Source organism: Mauremys mutica, chromosome 1 (genome assembly GCF_020497125.1).
Source record: "Mauremys mutica isolate MM-2020 ecotype Southern chromosome 1, ASM2049712v1, whole genome shotgun sequence".
Classification (NCBI taxonomy): domain Eukaryota; kingdom Metazoa; phylum Chordata; order Testudines; family Geoemydidae; genus Mauremys; species Mauremys mutica.
In genome coordinates, this window is record NC_059072.1 from 31,160,275 (window position 1) to 31,179,445 (window position 19,171).

Sequence of the window (19,171 nt, forward strand, 5' to 3'; positions counted from 1 at the left end):
CCAGGACGCTCGGCACAGGCACGGCACCTCCTGAGGCCCGGCAGAGAGCAGGCACCAATTCCACTCTCCAGTGCCTCAGAAGAAAAAGAAGCCGGACAGTCGGTCACCTCCGGCTAAATCCAGAGAAGTGAGATCCCTGGCGGGCCACAACTCCGGATCCCCTACTGGGGCCGCATCGACTCCTTATTATGGTCACCGGTCCCTATGGGCCAGCAGCTATAGCTCCCTTCGATGCCAGAAGCTTTCGAAGCTGCTGCACCTTATGGCACTGTTCTCGCCCTCGAGGAGGGAGGAATCTTCAGCATTGGCGGTCCCACCCCGCCCCCAGGTGCAGTCAAGAGAGAAGCCAGCAATGATGTCCAGGCACTCCCCCTCTCAATGTCCTTCGGCACTGAGACAGAGAACCTACTCACTCCCTGAGCTCTCGACGCTCAAGGCACCGAGACTCGGCTCCTCCATGGTCTTCAGTCTCAGAGACCTTGGAGTCAGAGTCTGACTCCTACCAATCTAGGAGGAGTAGGAGGCAAAGATCGAGGTCAGGGAGAGACAGGAGAGAGCCCCAAACATGGCCATTGCAGTGGCAGAATCCATTACATTAGCCATTCTGGACCCCCTCGGCCTTTCACAAAAGCAAGGGAGGGAATCAAGGGCACTGCTCCACTGCGTCTTCTGTGGCCCCAATCACCTTCGTCCTGCCATCAACCGCACAGCTTGCCTCCGCACTTGCCCACACGCCAACACCTCCGGCTGTGGCGCCATTGCCGGCACTGACCTAGACACTGACCTCCGCTTCTTATAAGTGTTTCCGCCTCATCGTCGCCAGACAAGGCATTGGGGGGCACAGCCGTAGCCCCAACACTTGAGGACAACAGGGTGCTGCTGCATCAGTTCCTACAAAGGGCTGCTCAGGGTCTGGGCATTAAGGCCGAGGAGGTAGTTGAGGAGGGTGATCCCATGGTGGATATGCTAGCCCCCTCAGGACTTTCCCGTATTGCCCTTCCATTCATTAAAACCATTGTGGACACCACCAAGACCCTGTGGCAGATCCCAGTTACCTTGCCACCCACTGCCAAGCACAACGAGAGGTGCTATCTTGTGCCCTCCAAAGGGTATGAACATTTGTATTCCCACCCACCTCCTGACTTTCTTGTTGTGGACGCTGCTAACCAGTGTGAGAGGCAGGGTTTCTAAGGACCCTCCCTAAAAAACAGGGAGGCTAAGCGACTAGACCTTGTCGGGGGAGAGGTCTATTCTACAGGGGTTCTGCCTCTTCGTATTTCGAACCAGCAGGCCATCCTCAGTAGGTACTCTTGTAACACCTGTGCAGCGATGGCCAAATTTATGGAGCTCCTCCCTTCAGACTCCTGAGCCGAGTTCTCGGCCTTGGTGGAGGAGGGGAAGCTAGTCTCCTGGGCTTCCCTCCAGGCTGTGTTGGATGGTGCAGATGCCACCACTAGGGTCATGGCTACTGCGGTGGGCATGAGAAGGGGCTCCTGGCTTCAAGTCTCGGGGCTCCCTTATGAGGTCCAGCAAACTATTTAGGACCTCTCATTTGAGGGTCTGATGCTTTTGTCTGAGAAGATAGACAAGAGGCTACACGGTCTGAAAGACTCATGGGCCACCCTCAAGTCTTTGGGCCTGAACACTCCCGCCACACAGCGGAGACACTTCAGACCGCAACCTCCTCCAAGATTCCAACCGCTAGGATGGTTCTCAGAGGAGGAACAGGAGTGGCAGGAGGAAACAACATCCATCTTCAGGCTAGGGCTCTGGCCCACCCAAACCGCCTTCTGGCCCTAAAATGGCCTTTTGAAGGTGCGGTCGAGGATGGCCCACCAGATCAGGGACTGGATCTAGCCCGCCTTACCTTTTCCTCCCGACTGTCCCCTTTCTACCATGCATGGTCCCATATCACTTCGGATCGCTGGGTGCTCTGTATGGTAGAGAAGGGATACTCCATCCAATTCTGTTTCCTCCCGCCTTTCCACCCTCCTTCCCCGTCCCTCTTCAGGGACCCTTCTCACAAGCTGCTCCAGGAGGTTCAGTTGCTCCAGCACTAGGGGCAGTGGAGAAGGTTGCTCAAGGACACAGGGCGAGGGCTTTTATTCCTAGTATTCCTAATACCTAAAGCCAAAGGCGGCCTCAGGCCTCTCCTGGACCTGTGAGAATGCAACAAGTTCGTGAAGAAACTCTGGTTCTGCATGGTCTTGTGAGCCTCCATCATCCCCTCGCTAGGTCCAGCAGACTGATATGCTGCCCTCGACTTGAAGGACACACATTTTCATATCGCAATCTCTCAGCCCCACAGGAAGTACCTCAGATTTGTGGTCAACAGTACTCACTACCAATTTACCGTCGTCCTGTTCAGCCTGTCAGCTGCACCTCAAGTCTTCACCAAGTGCATGGCAGTCGTCGCGTTATTGCGAAGGCATCAGGTACAGGTATTTCCGTAACTCAACAACTGGCTGATCAAAGGCCACTTCAGGACCCAACTGAAAGCTCAGGTCAGATTGATCAGAAGTAGCCTGGGTCTACTTCTAAACGAAGCAAAATTCACTCTGTCTTCTGTCCAGAAGATAGAGTTCATAGGGGCAGTACTGGACTCGACCCAAGCCAGGGCATACCTGCCGGAGGCAAGGTTTCAGGCCCTGAACGATATAATTCAAGGCCTCAGTTCCCCACCACTACAGCAAGGAACTGCCTGAAACTATTCAGACACATGGCTGCCTGTACGTACCTACGTGGTGCAGCATGCCAGACTCAGGCTTCGACCGCTTCAGTTGTGGCTTGCATCAGTGTATTGCCCAGCCCAGGACAACTTGGAGAGGATCGTGTCCCTGCCTCGCCCGGTCCTCGACTCTCTCCTATGGGATTGATGCTCAGGAGGTGTGCTCAAGGGTTCCCTTTATCACCCCACAGCCATCTCTGTCACCGGTGACGGATGCATCTGACTTGGGCTGGGGAGCTCATCTGGGAGACCACAAGACTCCAGGCCTCTGGTCTCAAGCAGATCTGGGTCTCCACATCAATGTCAGAGAGCTGAGAGCAGTGCGCCTCGGGGGTGCACACTCCTCTCCCCATGCCAGGAATCCCTCATGCTTTGGTCCTTCTGTGTAGAACATTCAATACTCCTGCAGGCGTCATACCTCTCCGGGATACAGAACACGCTGTCGGACCACCTCAGCAGGTCGTTTCACAGCCACGAGTGGTCCCTTTACCCGGACATCACAATTTCAGTCTTCCAGAGGTGGAGTTTTCCCCAGGTAGGCCTTTTTGCCACGCGATGCAACAGGACGTGCCAGCTTTTCTGCTCCTTCCAGAATCACAGCCCGGGCTCCAGTGCAGATTTGTTCCTCCTCCATTGTGGAGGTTGTCTCTTACACGTCTTTCCATCCAGACCACTCATTCACAAGGTGCTTCTCAAGATCCGCAGAGATCGAGCTCAGGTCATACTGATAGCACTACCCTGGCCACGTCAGCACTGGTACACATCTCTCCTAGATGTTCTGTGGGAGCCCCAATTACCTTGCCGCTCTTCCCGGAGCTTCTCACACAAGATCATGGACATCTCCAACACCTGAACCTCCAGTTCCTTCATCTCAAGGCGTGGAAGCTTCATGGTTAAATCTGTTGGAGCTTTCCTGTTCAGACCAGGTTAGACAGGTCCTCCTTAGCAGTAGGAATCCCTTTACGTTGTCTTTGATAAGGGTGCAATTAGCCGCCATCTCGGCCTTCCACCTAGGCGCGCAGGGCCGCTCTGTGTTTTGCTAGCACCATGGTCAGCTGATTCCTAAAAGGGCTTGACAGGCTATACCCTAATGTCCATCAGCCTATCCCTGCCTGGGACCTCAACTTGGTCCTTTCTAGGCTCATGGGGCGGGGGCCCTTTGAACTGTTAGCAATATGCTCCCTGCTCTACCTCTCTTACAAGGTGGTGGTCATGGTAGCAATAACCTCAGCCAGGAGGGTGTCTGAACTCAGAGCCCTAACATCAGACCCTCCCTACATCGTGTCCTATAAGGACAAGGTTCAGCTCAGGCCTCATTCTGCTTTCCTCCCGAAGGTTGTGTCGTAGTTTCACATCAACCAGGACATCTTTCTCCCAGTATTGTACCCTAAGCCACAATGCAGCAGCAGGGAGCAGAGACTCCACTTTCTGGATGTCCACAGGGCACTGGCCTTTTACATTGAAAGAACAAAACCATTCAGAAAATCGGTCCAGTTATTTGTGGCAGTGGCGGACAGGATGAAAGGTCAACCTGTGTCATACCAGTGCATCTCATCATGAATAGCGTCCTGTTTTGTAAGTGCTACAGCCTGGCAGGTGTTTCTGCACCTCCGATTACTGCACACTCCACCAGAGCGCAGGCTTCATCTACGGCGTTCCTGGCTCAGGTTCCCACCCAGGAAATCTGCAGAATGGCGACGTGGTCCTCCATACTCACTTTCACCACACATTATGCGATTACCCAGCCAAGCCAGAGATGATGCGGCCTTCGGACGAGCAGTAATCCAATCAGTGGACAACTCTGACCCTGCCTCCTGAACTTGGGCTTGGGAGTTACCTGATTGGAATGGACATGCACAAGCACTCAAAGAAGAAAAAACGGTTACTCATATTCTCGTAACTGTTGTTCTTCGAGATGTGTTGTTCATGTCCATTCCAATACCCACCCTCCTTCCCCTCTGTCGGAGTAGCCAGCAAGAAGGAACTAAAGGAGTGGCGGGTCGAGAGGGCTCTATATTGAGCGCCATGAAGGTGCGACTCCAGGAGGCACCCAGACCAACCCGATGGATGATGCTATGCAAAAAATCTTCTGGCCACCATGCACGTATGCATGCACACACCTGATTGGAATGGACATGAACAACACATCTTAAAGAACAACAATTACGAGAAGGTGAGTAACTGTTTTTTTTCTTTTTCAAGTGGCCTCTGCACATTCATACTCTTGAGATGTGCCAACACTGTGGCTTGGACTGAGGGAACCTTCTAGTAGCACTGTCTGCTGGAATGCTGCTGTGCACTCTGCCTCTCTTCTCATGACTCTGGGCATTTGGAGGGTGGGAGCTACAAAGGAAGGTGAGGCATGCCAACTGCCTCAGTTCCTTCCAACTGTGATAGCAGGTGAACTAGGAACCCCCTTTTAGGTTCTTCAGTCCAGATTCATTGGAATGGATCGTTCCCTGTGCCGTCACCTTCTTTAGTTTAGTTAGTTTTGAGTTCTTTTTTGATTAAGGATTTTAGTACCCTGTACAGGTCCTTGGTTCTGATATGTTAACATTACAGATAAGCCATGGTTCAAGAGGCATGCTTCTTACCCTGTCACTTTTCCTTCCTCAGGTGTATATGTGTATGGAAGCTTGGTGGAAGGTCTTTAGCCCTCTTATTGCTCTATATAGATAATCTTCACCCTGAACTAATACCTTTCCTTGCCCTATTCCTCCTGGAGAGTATTACGTAGACTCTTGGTCCCAGCCTTTCAGACCATGAGATTACCTTCCCTCACTACAGGTTATCATAGGGAATTCCCTACTGGATACTGGCAGAACTGGAAGGTACCACCATGGGCAATGTGGCCATATTGGCCTTCCCTATAGATATTATCCTGCATGTAAAAGGGCTGAAGAAAGGCAGCCACAAAGGAAACCTTCTCCCAAAAGGGTTCAAGGGAAATGTCCTGCACTAGAACTGTTACACTTGCTAGGGACCAAGAGATTTGTCTCAAGCACATTGTCTGAAGTAGAGTATAGAAGAGCTTATTGAACCTTTGACTATAGATCCAGATCCAGATGTTCAAACTTTTCCACACAAGAATGGGGGTGCATCATCTTCTTCCTCTCCTTGTAGAATATATGTTCCAGGTTGCAGAAAGAATGGCTACTACCTTAAACGTCCCTTTGGTAACAAGAGGAAACTACACTTAGTTTTCAGTATTCTGAGTTCATCCTCTAGGAGTAATATTACCTAGTGAATTCTAGGAAGTTTATTACAGCTGGGAGAAAATATCTGATTAAACTGAGCATCAGGACTGGCAGTTTCTAAAAAAGCAAACTATATGGAGCTGCTTTCTGATGTCATCTTTTTTTCTTGATGATCCTTTCTCCTACAAATTCATTGGTAGTGGTGACTCCTGCCCAAAGAGCTAAAAGGCGGTTGTGCAGAATGAGGGAGTTGTGTATTATTTGTAAATATACATGCCTCAGTTTACCTGTGATATTCTCTTCTCTGACTGTATAGACTTAAGTCAAAGAAAGTTGACTTATGAACAGGAAACGAACAGGAAATAAAACAATGGCAAAGATAAGGTGCTATCATAAGCAACATCCTTCGGGAACAATGGGAAAGCTATTAAGTGGGAAATAACTCCTGGCCTGGCGCCCACTAGGCTGACAAAGTTGACTTTTCCTGGGCCAAACCTAGGATCAAAGCGTATAATAAAATCTTAAAGATGCTAGCCTAGCAGGGATGGAGGGAGGGAAGAAAGGGTTGTTAGCAGACTGAGCCTGGCGCACAGGCTGAACGAGACAGACAGAAGCTGCAGCAAGCAGTCTGATTCTCCCAGCCTAGAGAGGGAGGTAACTGGGCTATATGGAACTTATCAAGCTGGCAAGGAAATATTAAGGTGCAGGTAGGGGAAATGAGAGTATAAGTCTTTAATTATTTATATCATCTGCTTGGCTTGGTATGTACCTTTGGGTGAATAAATTACTTTTTTTTTTTTTTTTTTTAAGAACCTGTTTTTCTGTCCCTGCAAACTTATTCTTACACAAGCTCCTGGAGGAAAAGTGCCAGACCCAGTACCGTCTGTCAAGTTAACACAATTGGTAAATGGGGCCTGCAGTTCAGAGATCCAGTCTGAGTAGTAGGACCATGTGGTTTCACCATTGAGAGAGGGTGACGGTAGCCAGGCCAGTCACCTGTGAAGTGCACTCAAGACAGACTAGAAGGGGTATAAAGTGCAGCTCACTTGATAACTGTGATAAAGGTGTAGTCCACTCTACCCCTTCTGTGAGAGCAATTAAACAGCTAGATGCAGAGGGTAGAAAGATGTTTTCCTCTGCCAAGCTGGGAATTAGTGGTGAGTTATCAAGCAGTAATGTACAATAGCACTGTTTGCCCAGTCATGGCTTGAAGACCAGAGATAACTGGCCAAAGCCCTGGTTATCAAAGGTCATTTAGTTGCTATGCATTCCTTGAGAACATCATTTGATGCTTCTGATATAATGTTTAGAGCTGGAGCATCCACAATTACTTTGAGGCACCATGTGTATCTATGTTGTTCTGGAATTCTTCCAGAAACAAGAACCTCCATCCAGGACCTGTGATTTGATGATGAGAGGCTATTTAGCTCTCGGACAAAGTTCTAGAAAAACCGAAGGATACCAGGTCTACTGTAAGATCTCTGGGGATTTCTCAGCCCCCTATGAAAAGATTTTGGGAATCAGAGTTTTGTTGCCAGAGAAGCCATACCAAGCCTCTATTCCTATACCAACAGCAGCCCCTTGTTCAGCATCAGCAGCAACGCAAGCCATAGCTACCATGAGCTAGTGGGAGTTCCACTGTATCATCTTCCTCTGCACCAGCTTCAGGTTTGATGGGATGCCCAAGAAAATTAGGTCAGTTTTAAACCTATAAGAGGGCTTACCTTCATTTTGAAAACAATCTCTCATGTTTCTTATATACATGGACTGATGGATCTTGGAGACTGTACAACATACAGTTAAACATTATCCCTTGCCCCAACTCTCCTTCCCCATCTCTTTTCATGCATCTTTTGCCTGAGGACATGCTAAGATCAGAATTTCATTCAGTACTGGAGTTGGATGCCATAGAGGAAGTTCCCAAAGAGTTACAAAGGAAGGAATTTTATTCCAGGTTGTTTCTGATCCCAAAGAAAGATGGATCCATTTTAGACCTTCAAAAACTCAACTCTTTCAACAGAAAGTTCAACCTCTGCTTGCTTATCCAAGTCATGATAATTTCCTCCTGATCAATTCAAGGCTGGTTTGAGGCTCTTGCTGTACAGGATGCTTATTGTCATATCTCAATCAGATATTCACATCAAAAATACTTATGGCTTGTTGTCATTCCATATGGCACCTCAAGTGCCAGTCAATGATAACAGCACATTTGAGAAGTTAGGGTCCCTTACTTGCACAATTGGCTCGTCTGGGCATCCTCACAGGATGTCACAATCACGTACCCTATTCCAAACACTGGGGTTCAAGATAAATGGGAATAAATTGCACATAGCTCCAGTCCACATCATACCTTTTGTTGGTTAAATTTTGTATTCTCAAAAGGGCAGAGATCTTCTTCCAGAAGAAAGGCACTTTAAAATCCTTACAGCGATAAAAGTACTACAGGAGAACTAATATCAAATAGTGCTGTTCTTACTCAAGCTTGGTGGCATTATGGCTTCTGTGATGTACATAATACTATGTACACATTTAAAGATGAGGCCTCTACAACACTGGCTAAAAAGACACTATATATGAAATACAGACACTACCCAGAGGTGTGTTCCTATCCCACATTCAAACCTGCAACTCTGTCAGACACAGTAGACTCAGATGCTTCCAATCTGGGCTGGAAGCTTGTTATAAAAATTTGACAATTCAGTTACTGGAAATTCAGAGAGGAAAAACTCCATATCAGTATTAAGAGCAATACTTTGGGCTCTCAAGTCCTTTCTCCTTCAGCTATATGGCAGCGTGGCTCAAGTAGTTACAAGCAATACTACATCAGTATTTTATACAAACAAGCAAGCTGTAGAAAGACACTTCAGCTCTGTGGGAGTGGTGCGTAGTATACCAAATGTATCTTCCTTGCAAACAAGGACAAGATACTGGCCGATCAGCTGAGCAGAAACTTACATGATCAGCACAATTAGTTACTCAAAAACTTGGTAACAAATTATATCTTCTCCTTGTGGAGGTATCTGGAGATGTATCTTGTTGCAACAAGACACAACTCCAGATGTAAGAGGTTTTGCTTCAAGGTAGTATGTATTTCTTCTAGGCTGTGAGATAGGTCTCCTCTGCATTTCCCCCAATTCTTCTAATTCAGAGTTTACTGGAAACTAAACAAGACAAAACCAAGGTTATTGTGATTGGCCTGGCCTGGGCAAGACATTAGTCATTCTCAGATACTGTGACAATCACAAGGGTTTTATCTGTCTCCTGCAATTCCAGACTTAGTCACCTAACAGAGAGATTGGATTGCCATCCATATCCAGACTCTCCACTTGACGGCATGGCCATAGAACTTGAGCTATCTGGAAAAAGTAAAGGAGAGTCTGTTCAACTCCAGGAAGCAGTCAACTCACCAGTTATGATTATAAGTGGAAAAGTTTCTTTTTGTGTGTAACCCACAATAACATGAACCAAGCTTCAGTTCCTGTTTAATCCATACTGAAGTAATCACTTCATTTGAAATCCTTTGGGCTGTCCTAACTGTCAGTTAAAGTACATCTCACAAGCATCTTGGCTTCATGATACCATCAAAGTGTAGTCAAGCAAAATACTATATTTAGACATGCTATAATAAGATTATTGAAGGGATTAATCAACCCTTTGATTAGTGAGTCCATATCTACATAGAACTTCAATCTAGGACTTAGCTCATGGAACTTCCTTTCAAGCATATGGGAGAATGTTCCCTGTTTCATATCACAATTCACACAGCCTTTATGGTAGCTATTAAATTCACTATATGAGTGAGCAAGTTGCAGGCTCTTATTGCTGATTTCCCCTCTCTCCCTTACAACAATATCCTAGTCCTTTGTCTGCATCTGAAATTTCCCTTCAAGGTTGTAACAAAACTCAATCTTAACCAGGCTATAAACTTGACAGTATATTTTCCCAAGCTTTACTTTCAGGGAAGCACAACTTAGAGGGCTAATGCTCTCTCGGTATCCATTTGAATCAGTCTAAGGAATACAGGCAGTCACCTAGGTTTTTTATCTCTTTTACAGAAAAGAGTAATGGTCTGGCAATCGCATGCCAATGCCTTTCTAAGTGAATTAGAATCAGTATGGAGAGATTTATAAACTTGCATCTATTCCTCTTCTAGAAGAACTTAGAGTGCCCTTGACTAGAGCAAAGGCATCTTCTGTGGCCTGCCTTAGACATATTGTTGGTGGAGTTGCTGTCTGTGCTGTTAGCTACAATATTCTCATATTAGAAATCTGTACAGTTGCTACATGGAGCTCTATTTCATAAACTTTAGAAATATTCCTTAGAGCTGGCATCTAGATCAGATGCAGTTTGGTGAAGTAGCATTACAGTCTCTATTTATCTAGGACTCCATGTTGTACTATCCAGAGACAAGAGTACTGCTTATCCAACTATCCTAAGAATAGGAAAGTGCAGAGGCCACTCAAAGAAGAAATGAAGGTTACTCACTTGTAACCAAATTCTTCAAGATGAACTCTGCATATTCACACTCCCCACCCACTTTCCCCTCTTACTCAGCCTTAATTTCAACTTTGGACCCAAGAAGGCAATGGAAGGAACTAAGGCATTTGGTGCACCATGACCTGTCTCCCTATTATAGTCCTGCCTTCCAAATGCTTGGAGACAAAAGGGGTCTGAGAGCTCTTCAGTGAGGACTGCTTCTAGAAGGTTTCACTGGGCCAAGCTGCACTGTCGGCATATTCCAAGAATGTGAATGTGCAGGGATTATCTTGAAAGTGAATAATCTTAAACACTAAAATATAAATGAACTACTTTCTTTTGTTGTTTGTTCTTTATTTTTGCAGTTGACATGCTGAGCATAATTTTTGTCTTTATTTCTTTTTTAGGATTCTGTACTTATGCAGTTTTGTGCAAACAAGTTAGACAAGAAGGACTTCTTTGGGAAATCTGACCCTTTCCTAGTATTTTATCGAAGCAATGAAGATGGCAGGTAGATAACAAAATTATAAAGACAATATCTGATTATGGTAGTTATAATTCATTCTGTAACCTCATAACATTTGCTTGGAATATAGTTTACTGCTTTAACAAGTTAATTTATCTAAACTAGATAATGTTATGGCAGTGTAGAAATAAGACTATTATTTTAACACACAGTTAAAATAACGTAACTAAGAAATTTTAAAGATGGGTTTATGAGTAAACCTAGAGTGCTATGAAATATGGCATGGAATTTATTATTATGGAAGATAAATCGTGGTATATCTTAAATTCGAATAGAATTCTAGAAGAATCTGTGACGAATATATTAATGCACAAAGGTTGATTTTAGATAAGACTCCTTTTGCTGGAAGTTTGGAGACATATTTTAACCTTTTCATTAGAGTCCTGAGGGGAAAAAAGACTAAACAAAATTTCAAAACCTCTTGGTACATAAATAATTTTCAGATGCATCTATCTTCTACATTCATGCTTAAGTCACTAAAAGAGATTTATCTCTGTTCCACTTAAGAAATATCTGATCTACTAATTCCTGGTCCAGGGACTGCTCATGTGGGTCTATTAGCAACTGGCTTAACCTGTTTCCTGGAGTCTTCCTTTCTGGTATACTGCTCATTGTCATGTTCGAGAATGTAGCAGTCCAGAGGCTGGCCATGCCTGATGGTGGGTCTGTGGGGAACTAGCCTTACTGTCAAATTCTGGAGCATAGGCTGTTCTACATAAGTGGCTGTTGCCAAGTACTGTGCCTCTCTGAGGCAGTTTGCTGGAACAGCTCAGCTGCTGAAGATTATCAAGTGCAGCAGAGAAGTACTTGGGGCTCCATTGAAAAATTGCAGGCCGCTCTCTCCTCTCCCTTCCACTGATGCATTCAGACAGTCAGTAGACCATCAGTGGGGAACCTCCTGAGTGCTGGTAAGTGTGACTGAGCCCTGTCCATAAGAACCACACCCCATCAGTGGTAGGCATAATGGCCTCTGAATGTTGTTGAGAGTGACCATAATGAGCCTTTAATTCCTTACTTGCCTCTAGGGTTGCCACCTGTCTCGGTTTTCCCAAGATCATCCCTTTTTTGAGGTAGCTGTCCTAGGAAATTTGTAAGGGTGCTCAGTGCACACACCGAGCTGTCCAATTTTATGAGCTAAGGATCATCCCAGATGTCCAGGTTTTTTGTACCTCAAAGGTGGCAACCCTACTAGTAGCCCCTTAAACCTGATTATAATGGGACACAAGGAGCAGCACTTCAGAACTCCTGTGGAAAGCTGGATCGGTACTCCCCAGCTTGGCTCAGAGCTTCAGGGGCTCCTTCACAATAAGAACAAGGATAAAAGATAGGGTCTGTGGAGCTTAGGAAAGGATTTTGATGAACCTGGTAAGCAAGAAACTGTCATTCTCATCAGCCCCCTCACCCTTGCACATCCCCTTCTCCTGATCAGATAGAAGGAAAGACCCTGACCCAGGAAATGATCTGGTTCTTGGGAAAATAGGAGCAGCTTGGGAGCCAGGAGCAACAGGGAAGCCAGATGCAAGGAGAAAGCCCCAAGGAACTGTGTACAGAGCAGGCTGCAGCAGAAGCCAGGACACAGTCGCTGGAACAGGGTGTGACTATCAGACATTATAGCTGTGAGCAGGGGGACTTTGTGGGACTTCTGAGGAGTCAGCAGTTCAGAGGGGCTCTTCTATTTGAGCCTGGGCTAGAAATCTTCAAGGTCCTATTTGATTTGAATAGGAAGACTGGACTGGAGAGGCACCCCAAATACTAGCCTGAAGAGTCCTAACCTTTCTAATTATAACCTTTTTGTTACATGTTGTCTAATTATAACAGCTATGTGCTTTAAACCTTTCACACATTTTAGTTGTACATTATCTGAATAGGTCATATTATCCAAACTCAACAATTAGGTGTAAAACAGCTAATAATGCTCAGGTTAGATCTTGTATATGATTAAAATCAATAATTTGTTCTAACTTTCCAAGAGAGAGTTGTAGTAATTTTGTTATAAAACTGGTAACCAATACATCCAAACAATTAACAGTGTGATTGTTAGTATTAAATTCCAAACTGAAAGTAGAATAGAATCTTTTCAGTTCAGCTACAAAATGCTTGTAGGTCAAAACTTAACTTCCATATCCAAAGTATATCTCCCATTTAATGGAATCATTTATAGGGAATAAATTTTAACCTATTCTCGATAACTGATAAATTCACGCGACATTAGAATTCATCGCAGTACCTCTTTTCTGAAGGAAAAACATTTCAAATTTAAAATAATTTTTAGTCAACACCATTGAGGTTAATTGAATCATGAATGTAAGAGATGTGCCATCATATTGCTCTTAATTTTAAAAGAAACAAAAATCAAAATCATTAATCAAAAACCATTATTGCCACTTCCCTGAGATTTTTGAGGTACAAAATCTCATTCCTGACCAATAGTGTTTTTTACTATTTTGAATGTAAAATGAGGGCTAAAAGATAATTTATTTTAAAAATTAATAGTATCTCTACACAGAAATGATTGGAATTGATACACAAACGGACCCTAAATGGGCTATCATTGACTATTTCTCACTGTCAAGAAATGTCACATGGAGCTGCACAAAACTTGGCATCTATGGATATCTGTTGCTACAACTTGTCTCCAGAAGCAAATGATTATTATTTACATAGCAGCAATAGTGGCTGGACACTGCTCAGACAAATATGAGTACTCAGTCTGCCTCACTAAGTTTACTGTCTTGTGTATACAAACAAAGCAATGGAAAATGAGAAGTGATAAGGGCAGGCTGATTGGACATGAAGTTTACCATGTTCCACAATTTTTGTTCAGATTTTGATTTGGTTTTTTTAGTGGAGTAAATATTTTCCCAGGTGTAGTTTGGAAATCTTTTTCTGAGAGAAGGATTGAGGATTGTGGTTCTCTACTGGTATGATTAGCTGGCCTGAGAAGAAAACTTGTAGAACACCCAGATCCAAATTCTGTTCTGGTTCCTGGGGCCACAGTCGTTGTGTATTCCACCAAAAATTTTATGATCCCAATGCACAGAATAGTCCACCTGGGATTTCCTTCCAAATCAATCTGTGCAGACATTTCCTATCCATACAGAAGATAAAACAAAGTGATGCAAGCTGTGAAACGAGTTTTAAAGTCAATTGCACTCTGTTCTTTTTAACCAGCTTCTGGGTCGGTTCAACATTTTAAGTGTCCTATTTCTGTGCAGTTCCTTCTGTTTGTTTCAATTTATGTAACCTGCAGCTGTTCTCAGATAAGGGACATATTACTAAAACTTGCTGTCCTTCAGTGAATGTAGTTTCAAGGTTTGAACTTTCTAAAAGAAAGCTCTCTGCCTAGTCTCCAATGGCTGTCAGTGGCCACATACATGAAACTTTTTCTGGATGTGTAGAATCACATGATTCAGGAAAAATGATCCGCATAAAAAAAACAGTTCCATCTACATTTTTCTAGAGCTAGGCCATCCATTAGAAGGGTCCTGTTGGTTTCTCTGAAGTAGGTCTGTCCAAGTCCAGAAAAATAGCTCAAGAGTTTTTCCATGTGCAAGCAGTCAAAGAGTAACAAGGACCCAGCTCACCTTCTATGAATTCCAACATTTATAGAACCAAATACCACTGTTAAAATGAACACAGCAGTCATGAACTGGCACAACTGCAAGTTTATAAATTCTAAAATCTGCCCTTTTCCAGTTAGGTAAAATCTTCCTAGTCCTACACTTTGTCATGCTTCTGTTTTAGATTGTATTTGGACATACTAGCTTTAGAATTAAATTCTTTGAATACTGCGGTAGAGCAATAAAGAGATTATTGGCTACTTCTGCATATTTGTGACTCCACATTTGATCATTCAAAAGTGAAAAAAATATTTTTTTTTCTTTCCAGTTTTACAATCTGTCATAAGACAGAAGTTGTAAAAAATACATTAAATCCAGTGTGGCAGGCATTCAAGATCTCTGTCAGAGCGCTGTGTAACGGAGACTATGACAGGTAAGATAAAGAGTGAGTTCTATATGCAGAGGTCATTTTCTTTTAACTTACAAATTCTTGTGTGAATAACTTCTGTAAGCATTGCTGCTTCTGAATTTTTTGGTTGGGTTATTCTTCATTTTAGACGTAAAATTTGTTCAAAACATTGTTAAAATTAAAAAAAATATTTATCTGAATCCTTTACTTAGATGTGAGCAAAGTTCCTTTTAGGTAGGAGATAAAAGTCACAAGAAATAGGCATTTCACATAAATGAACAAGGCAAAAGTATTAATCATGCAGCAAGTATCATGAGTAATTCAAACTAGTAAATAATCCTCTCTCCATCAAAAGAAGTCACTGCTACTACTGTGCACAGAAACTAGTTTCTGCTCTGCTTCAGTGAGAAGCAAATACTGATGCACTACTTTCCTCAGGGGTGGAACTTGTACATCAGAGGATTCTGGGAAAAAGTCACAGGAAAAATAAGGTATTTTATCAAATGATTTTTGTCTGCAGTGTCCAGCTGCCACATACATAAGGACCTGTGTGCCTGAAGTATAGAGGAGTCAGACCAGCTCAAGACCCAACCATGCACAGAGTCTAGAAATGTTTGGCAAGTCCAAAACTTCTTACAAATAGACATATTCCACATTAAATTCTGACAGGACCCACAAGAAAAAAAAGGTTTAACTCTACATGTTGACTACCTCTCATTGTTACCACCAGTGTTTTCTAGGTGTACTGAGACATTGCTACAATTGCAACTGGCCCCTCTCAGCCCATTTATCGTGGCCCTGCTTCCTTGTCTCACCCTTGTATCTGGAGCTGTTGGGACATCTCATCCAGGCCTCAAAGGACACCAAAAATGTACACAGCAATCTGTCACTCAGCCTACTCCAAGTAGTCAGTACTAAGCAGCATAAGAGCAAGAAGCATTCTCATTCACCAAGAGTTGAGAATCACACTTTCATGATAATAAGCCTAGCAAGCCTTTCTCTCCTAAAGGATACAAAGAGGACACTTTCCTGGGTGTTTTTAATATTGAGGACACAAGCAGAGTAGAGTTCAAGGCTCTCGTCTCACTATATTGCATTACTTTCTATAATAAAGGAAAAAGTTTTCCCAATGATTACAAAAATGAAAGAATTGTCCCCATATGTTCCAAGCCAGCGGACAAAAAGGATCAATTGTGTTTGAAAAGGGCCTGGACAATAAATCTTAGCTGACAAAGGTGTTTAATAAATTATGAAATGCTCCTCCAGGATAAGTGGAATTTTTGAATTTCCTTATGAAACTCTTTATGAATTCCCATATTTCAGAGGGCTCTAAGAAATTGTATATTCACTTATAGCGAATAGCTTCATCTGACCTGTCAGACAGGAAGAGAAAAGCACTTTTAAGGAGGTATATGTTTGAATACAGGTGACAAGGCCTTGAAGGCAGATCTAAATGCATCTTTTCTCACTAAAGATGTTGATGTTCGGGTAGTGCCATTATACCTACTGATTTTCTAGCCAGTGCTACTTTGAACTCTTTCAAGATATTATGCTCAATGATGTTGAAGACTATACACATTCCTGTAATGAATTAGTTAATCTAGTAATGCTTAAAAAAGCAAAAAAACATTTTCAGATTTTATCAGTCTTACAAATCTATCATAATACATCCAAATTCCAACTTTCTGAAGATCTCCCCCATCACGCCTCATTCATGTCAGGGAAAGAATGACCTGTTTTCTCAGAGTGAAAAATCCAAAATGAAAAAATATGTTTTAGAATACAAGATACTTAAATGAAATCCTTTTGGTATATAATAGCAGTTGTACACCAGTGTGAACTTTCAGAATCTATAGGTTTTGAAGACACATTTAAATATCTCTTGAACATCTCATGTGAAATGTATAAAATTGAAGATCAACAGCTAGCCTTCTCATTATGGAATGCTTTGGGGAGAGTATGTAGCCCTGCTCAAAGAAGAGTTGCCCATCCTGAAATGGGCAGGAAAAGAAACTTTTGGCACTCAGTCATTCATATAGCTGGGAAAATAAATATTGCTACGGACTGGCTGAGTCTTTCTACCATGTACCCTAAGCAATGGAGGAGCCTTTTTTCCACATATATTATCTAATTTGTAGGGGGTAGAGAACTCATGGGAAATTTGGCTATTTGCCACAATTGCAAAGTGGTAACTATTCTACAGCAGATCAACGGTACCACATTAGAAGGTGCATACAAGTTATCTGTTGTTTTTGTAAAAATCCCAACATTACCCATACCTTCTCTCTTAACCCTTATTCCCAAGTTGCTAAGAAAATTGCACCAAGTTGGTCTCCCAAGTGTCTGGTTTGTTGAACTGACACTTTGGACTATGGAGAAGCCCTGGTGGCCACATAGACAATCTTTTGTCTCATGAACTGATTTACCATGACAGTTTTCAGCTATCTATCACTGTGGCATGATTTGTGGCTCAAGTGTCAAGGTGTGTTTGGCTAAGTAACTAGCACTCCTCACAAATCTTGAAGTCAAGCAGCAAATAGCTAGAATAACAGCCTCCTTGTGATGTGCTACATTTTATACCCCTGTTAGTTTATCATTTCCCTTTCCAGTGCCAATTTTAATTTTCATAATTTTTCACCAGTGAGACAAACTAGTCTTTGGAGATGTTTCCATCTTCATTCTAAAGAGTAACTTTCACACCAATCAGGAGGCATCCTTCACTTCCTTCTCCATGAACGTGAAATATGTGTTTTTTTTAATTGTATATTAAATTATGCGGTCTAAGTCCTTAAATTTTACTTGGAAGTGAGAGAGATTATTCAGACCACCTCATCCCCTCATTGCCTCTTTTGCAAGAGATCAGAGAGGCAAAACAGCTCCCAAAGCACTGATTTCTTCAATTCATTCAGCTATTTGTGAAGCATACCTCCAAGAAAAAGTTCCTTTCCAGGAAAGAACATCAAACCAGTAGTCTGAGGACTAAAATTAAGTAATCTAATGTGTTTTAAAAGAAGGAGGAAAATCAGTAGGTATATTTTCTTATGTCCCTAGTTCACTTCATTGATGTAAATAGAGTCCATTCGGTACTGGAGCTTTTCAGAAAACAGAATGTTCCTCTTCCCGTAAATGTTTTTTCTGAGAAGATACAATCTCCTGGTGTTTTTGTTACGTATCAGTAGTGATGTTTGATGTTAACAAGGTCTGTTAGTTCTAGGAAAGCCATTTTCCTCAATACTGTATACACTAGCAGCAGTGACACCTTGAAGCAGGAGAATTTTCTCCCAATTTCTAAATATGTCTATCAATCACCCATAAAGAGTGGGAGGTAGGGAAACCATTTTTCATTTGTTATCATTCAGTATTTGCTGCTCTCTCTGATGCTGAAGACTGTCTTATGGATGGATAAGCAGCTAATAGTTTAGCAATTTAGGGTATAATTTCCTAAAATATAAAGAGAATATTGTCTAGGTTGTGCATGTTGGATGCATGCATAAATAATATTAAGAAATACATAGCAATATAAGAATTGCTATACTGGATCTGATTGATAAACTAATCCAATATCCTATGTCAAACAGTAGCCAATACTATATTCTTCAGAAGGAGGTACAAGATACTCTCTAGGATACAATTAAGGAATAACCCATCCCTAATAGGAGTTTCTTCCTAATATTCTCAATTAGTGGGTAGTTGTCGATCCTTATTTTTTTTTATTCTAACATTCATGGATATAGCCATTATCCATGTAAATGTCCAATTCTGTTTTTAGTCCTAGAAAGGTTTCAGCCGGAATATCTGGTGGCAGTAAGTCCACAACTTAATTATGTGTTGTATAAAGAAGTTTTTCCTCTTGGTTTAAAATTTGCTAACTTTTTCAATTACATTGAATGTCCCCTGGTCCTTGTATTATAAGTAGGGCAATGATTTTGTCATGGAGGTCACGGCAGTCACGGAATCTGTGACTTTCAGAGACCTCAGGGACTTGAGTCCCCAGCACCTGGGAGCTGTAGGGTTCTCCGCCACTCCTGGAGCCGGACCTCCGAGGTGGCATGGGGACCCCAAACTCCTTGCCGCTGCAGGCAGCGGGTCTCCTGGGAAGTCCCAGCCACCGTGGGTGGCGGGTGTGCCCCGCTGCGGGCAGTGGGGGGACCCTGCACCTCTGAGCCATTCCCCCTGGTTGATGTGGGGAGTCTGCAGCTCCTCATTTTGTCATGCATATTTTTAGTAAAAGTCATGGATAGGTCATGGGCTTCTGTGAATTTTTCTTTATTGTCT

General features: G+C 43.2%; 1 protein-coding gene across 7 annotated transcripts in view; it reads left to right on the forward strand.

Moving 5' to 3' along the window:
* Positions 1-19,171, forward strand: part of CPNE8 (copine 8) — a 230,181-nt gene that overhangs the window by 97,767 nt on the left and 113,243 nt on the right. For all 7 annotated transcript variants that reach the window (XM_045030458.1, XM_045030442.1, XM_045030450.1 and 4 more), the window contains exons 8-9: positions 10,809-10,912; positions 14,816-14,920. In XM_045030458.1, coding sequence (XP_044886393.1) covers positions 10,809-10,912; positions 14,816-14,920 — 209 coding nt within the window. The remainder of the gene's footprint in view (positions 1-10,808; positions 10,913-14,815; positions 14,921-19,171) is intronic.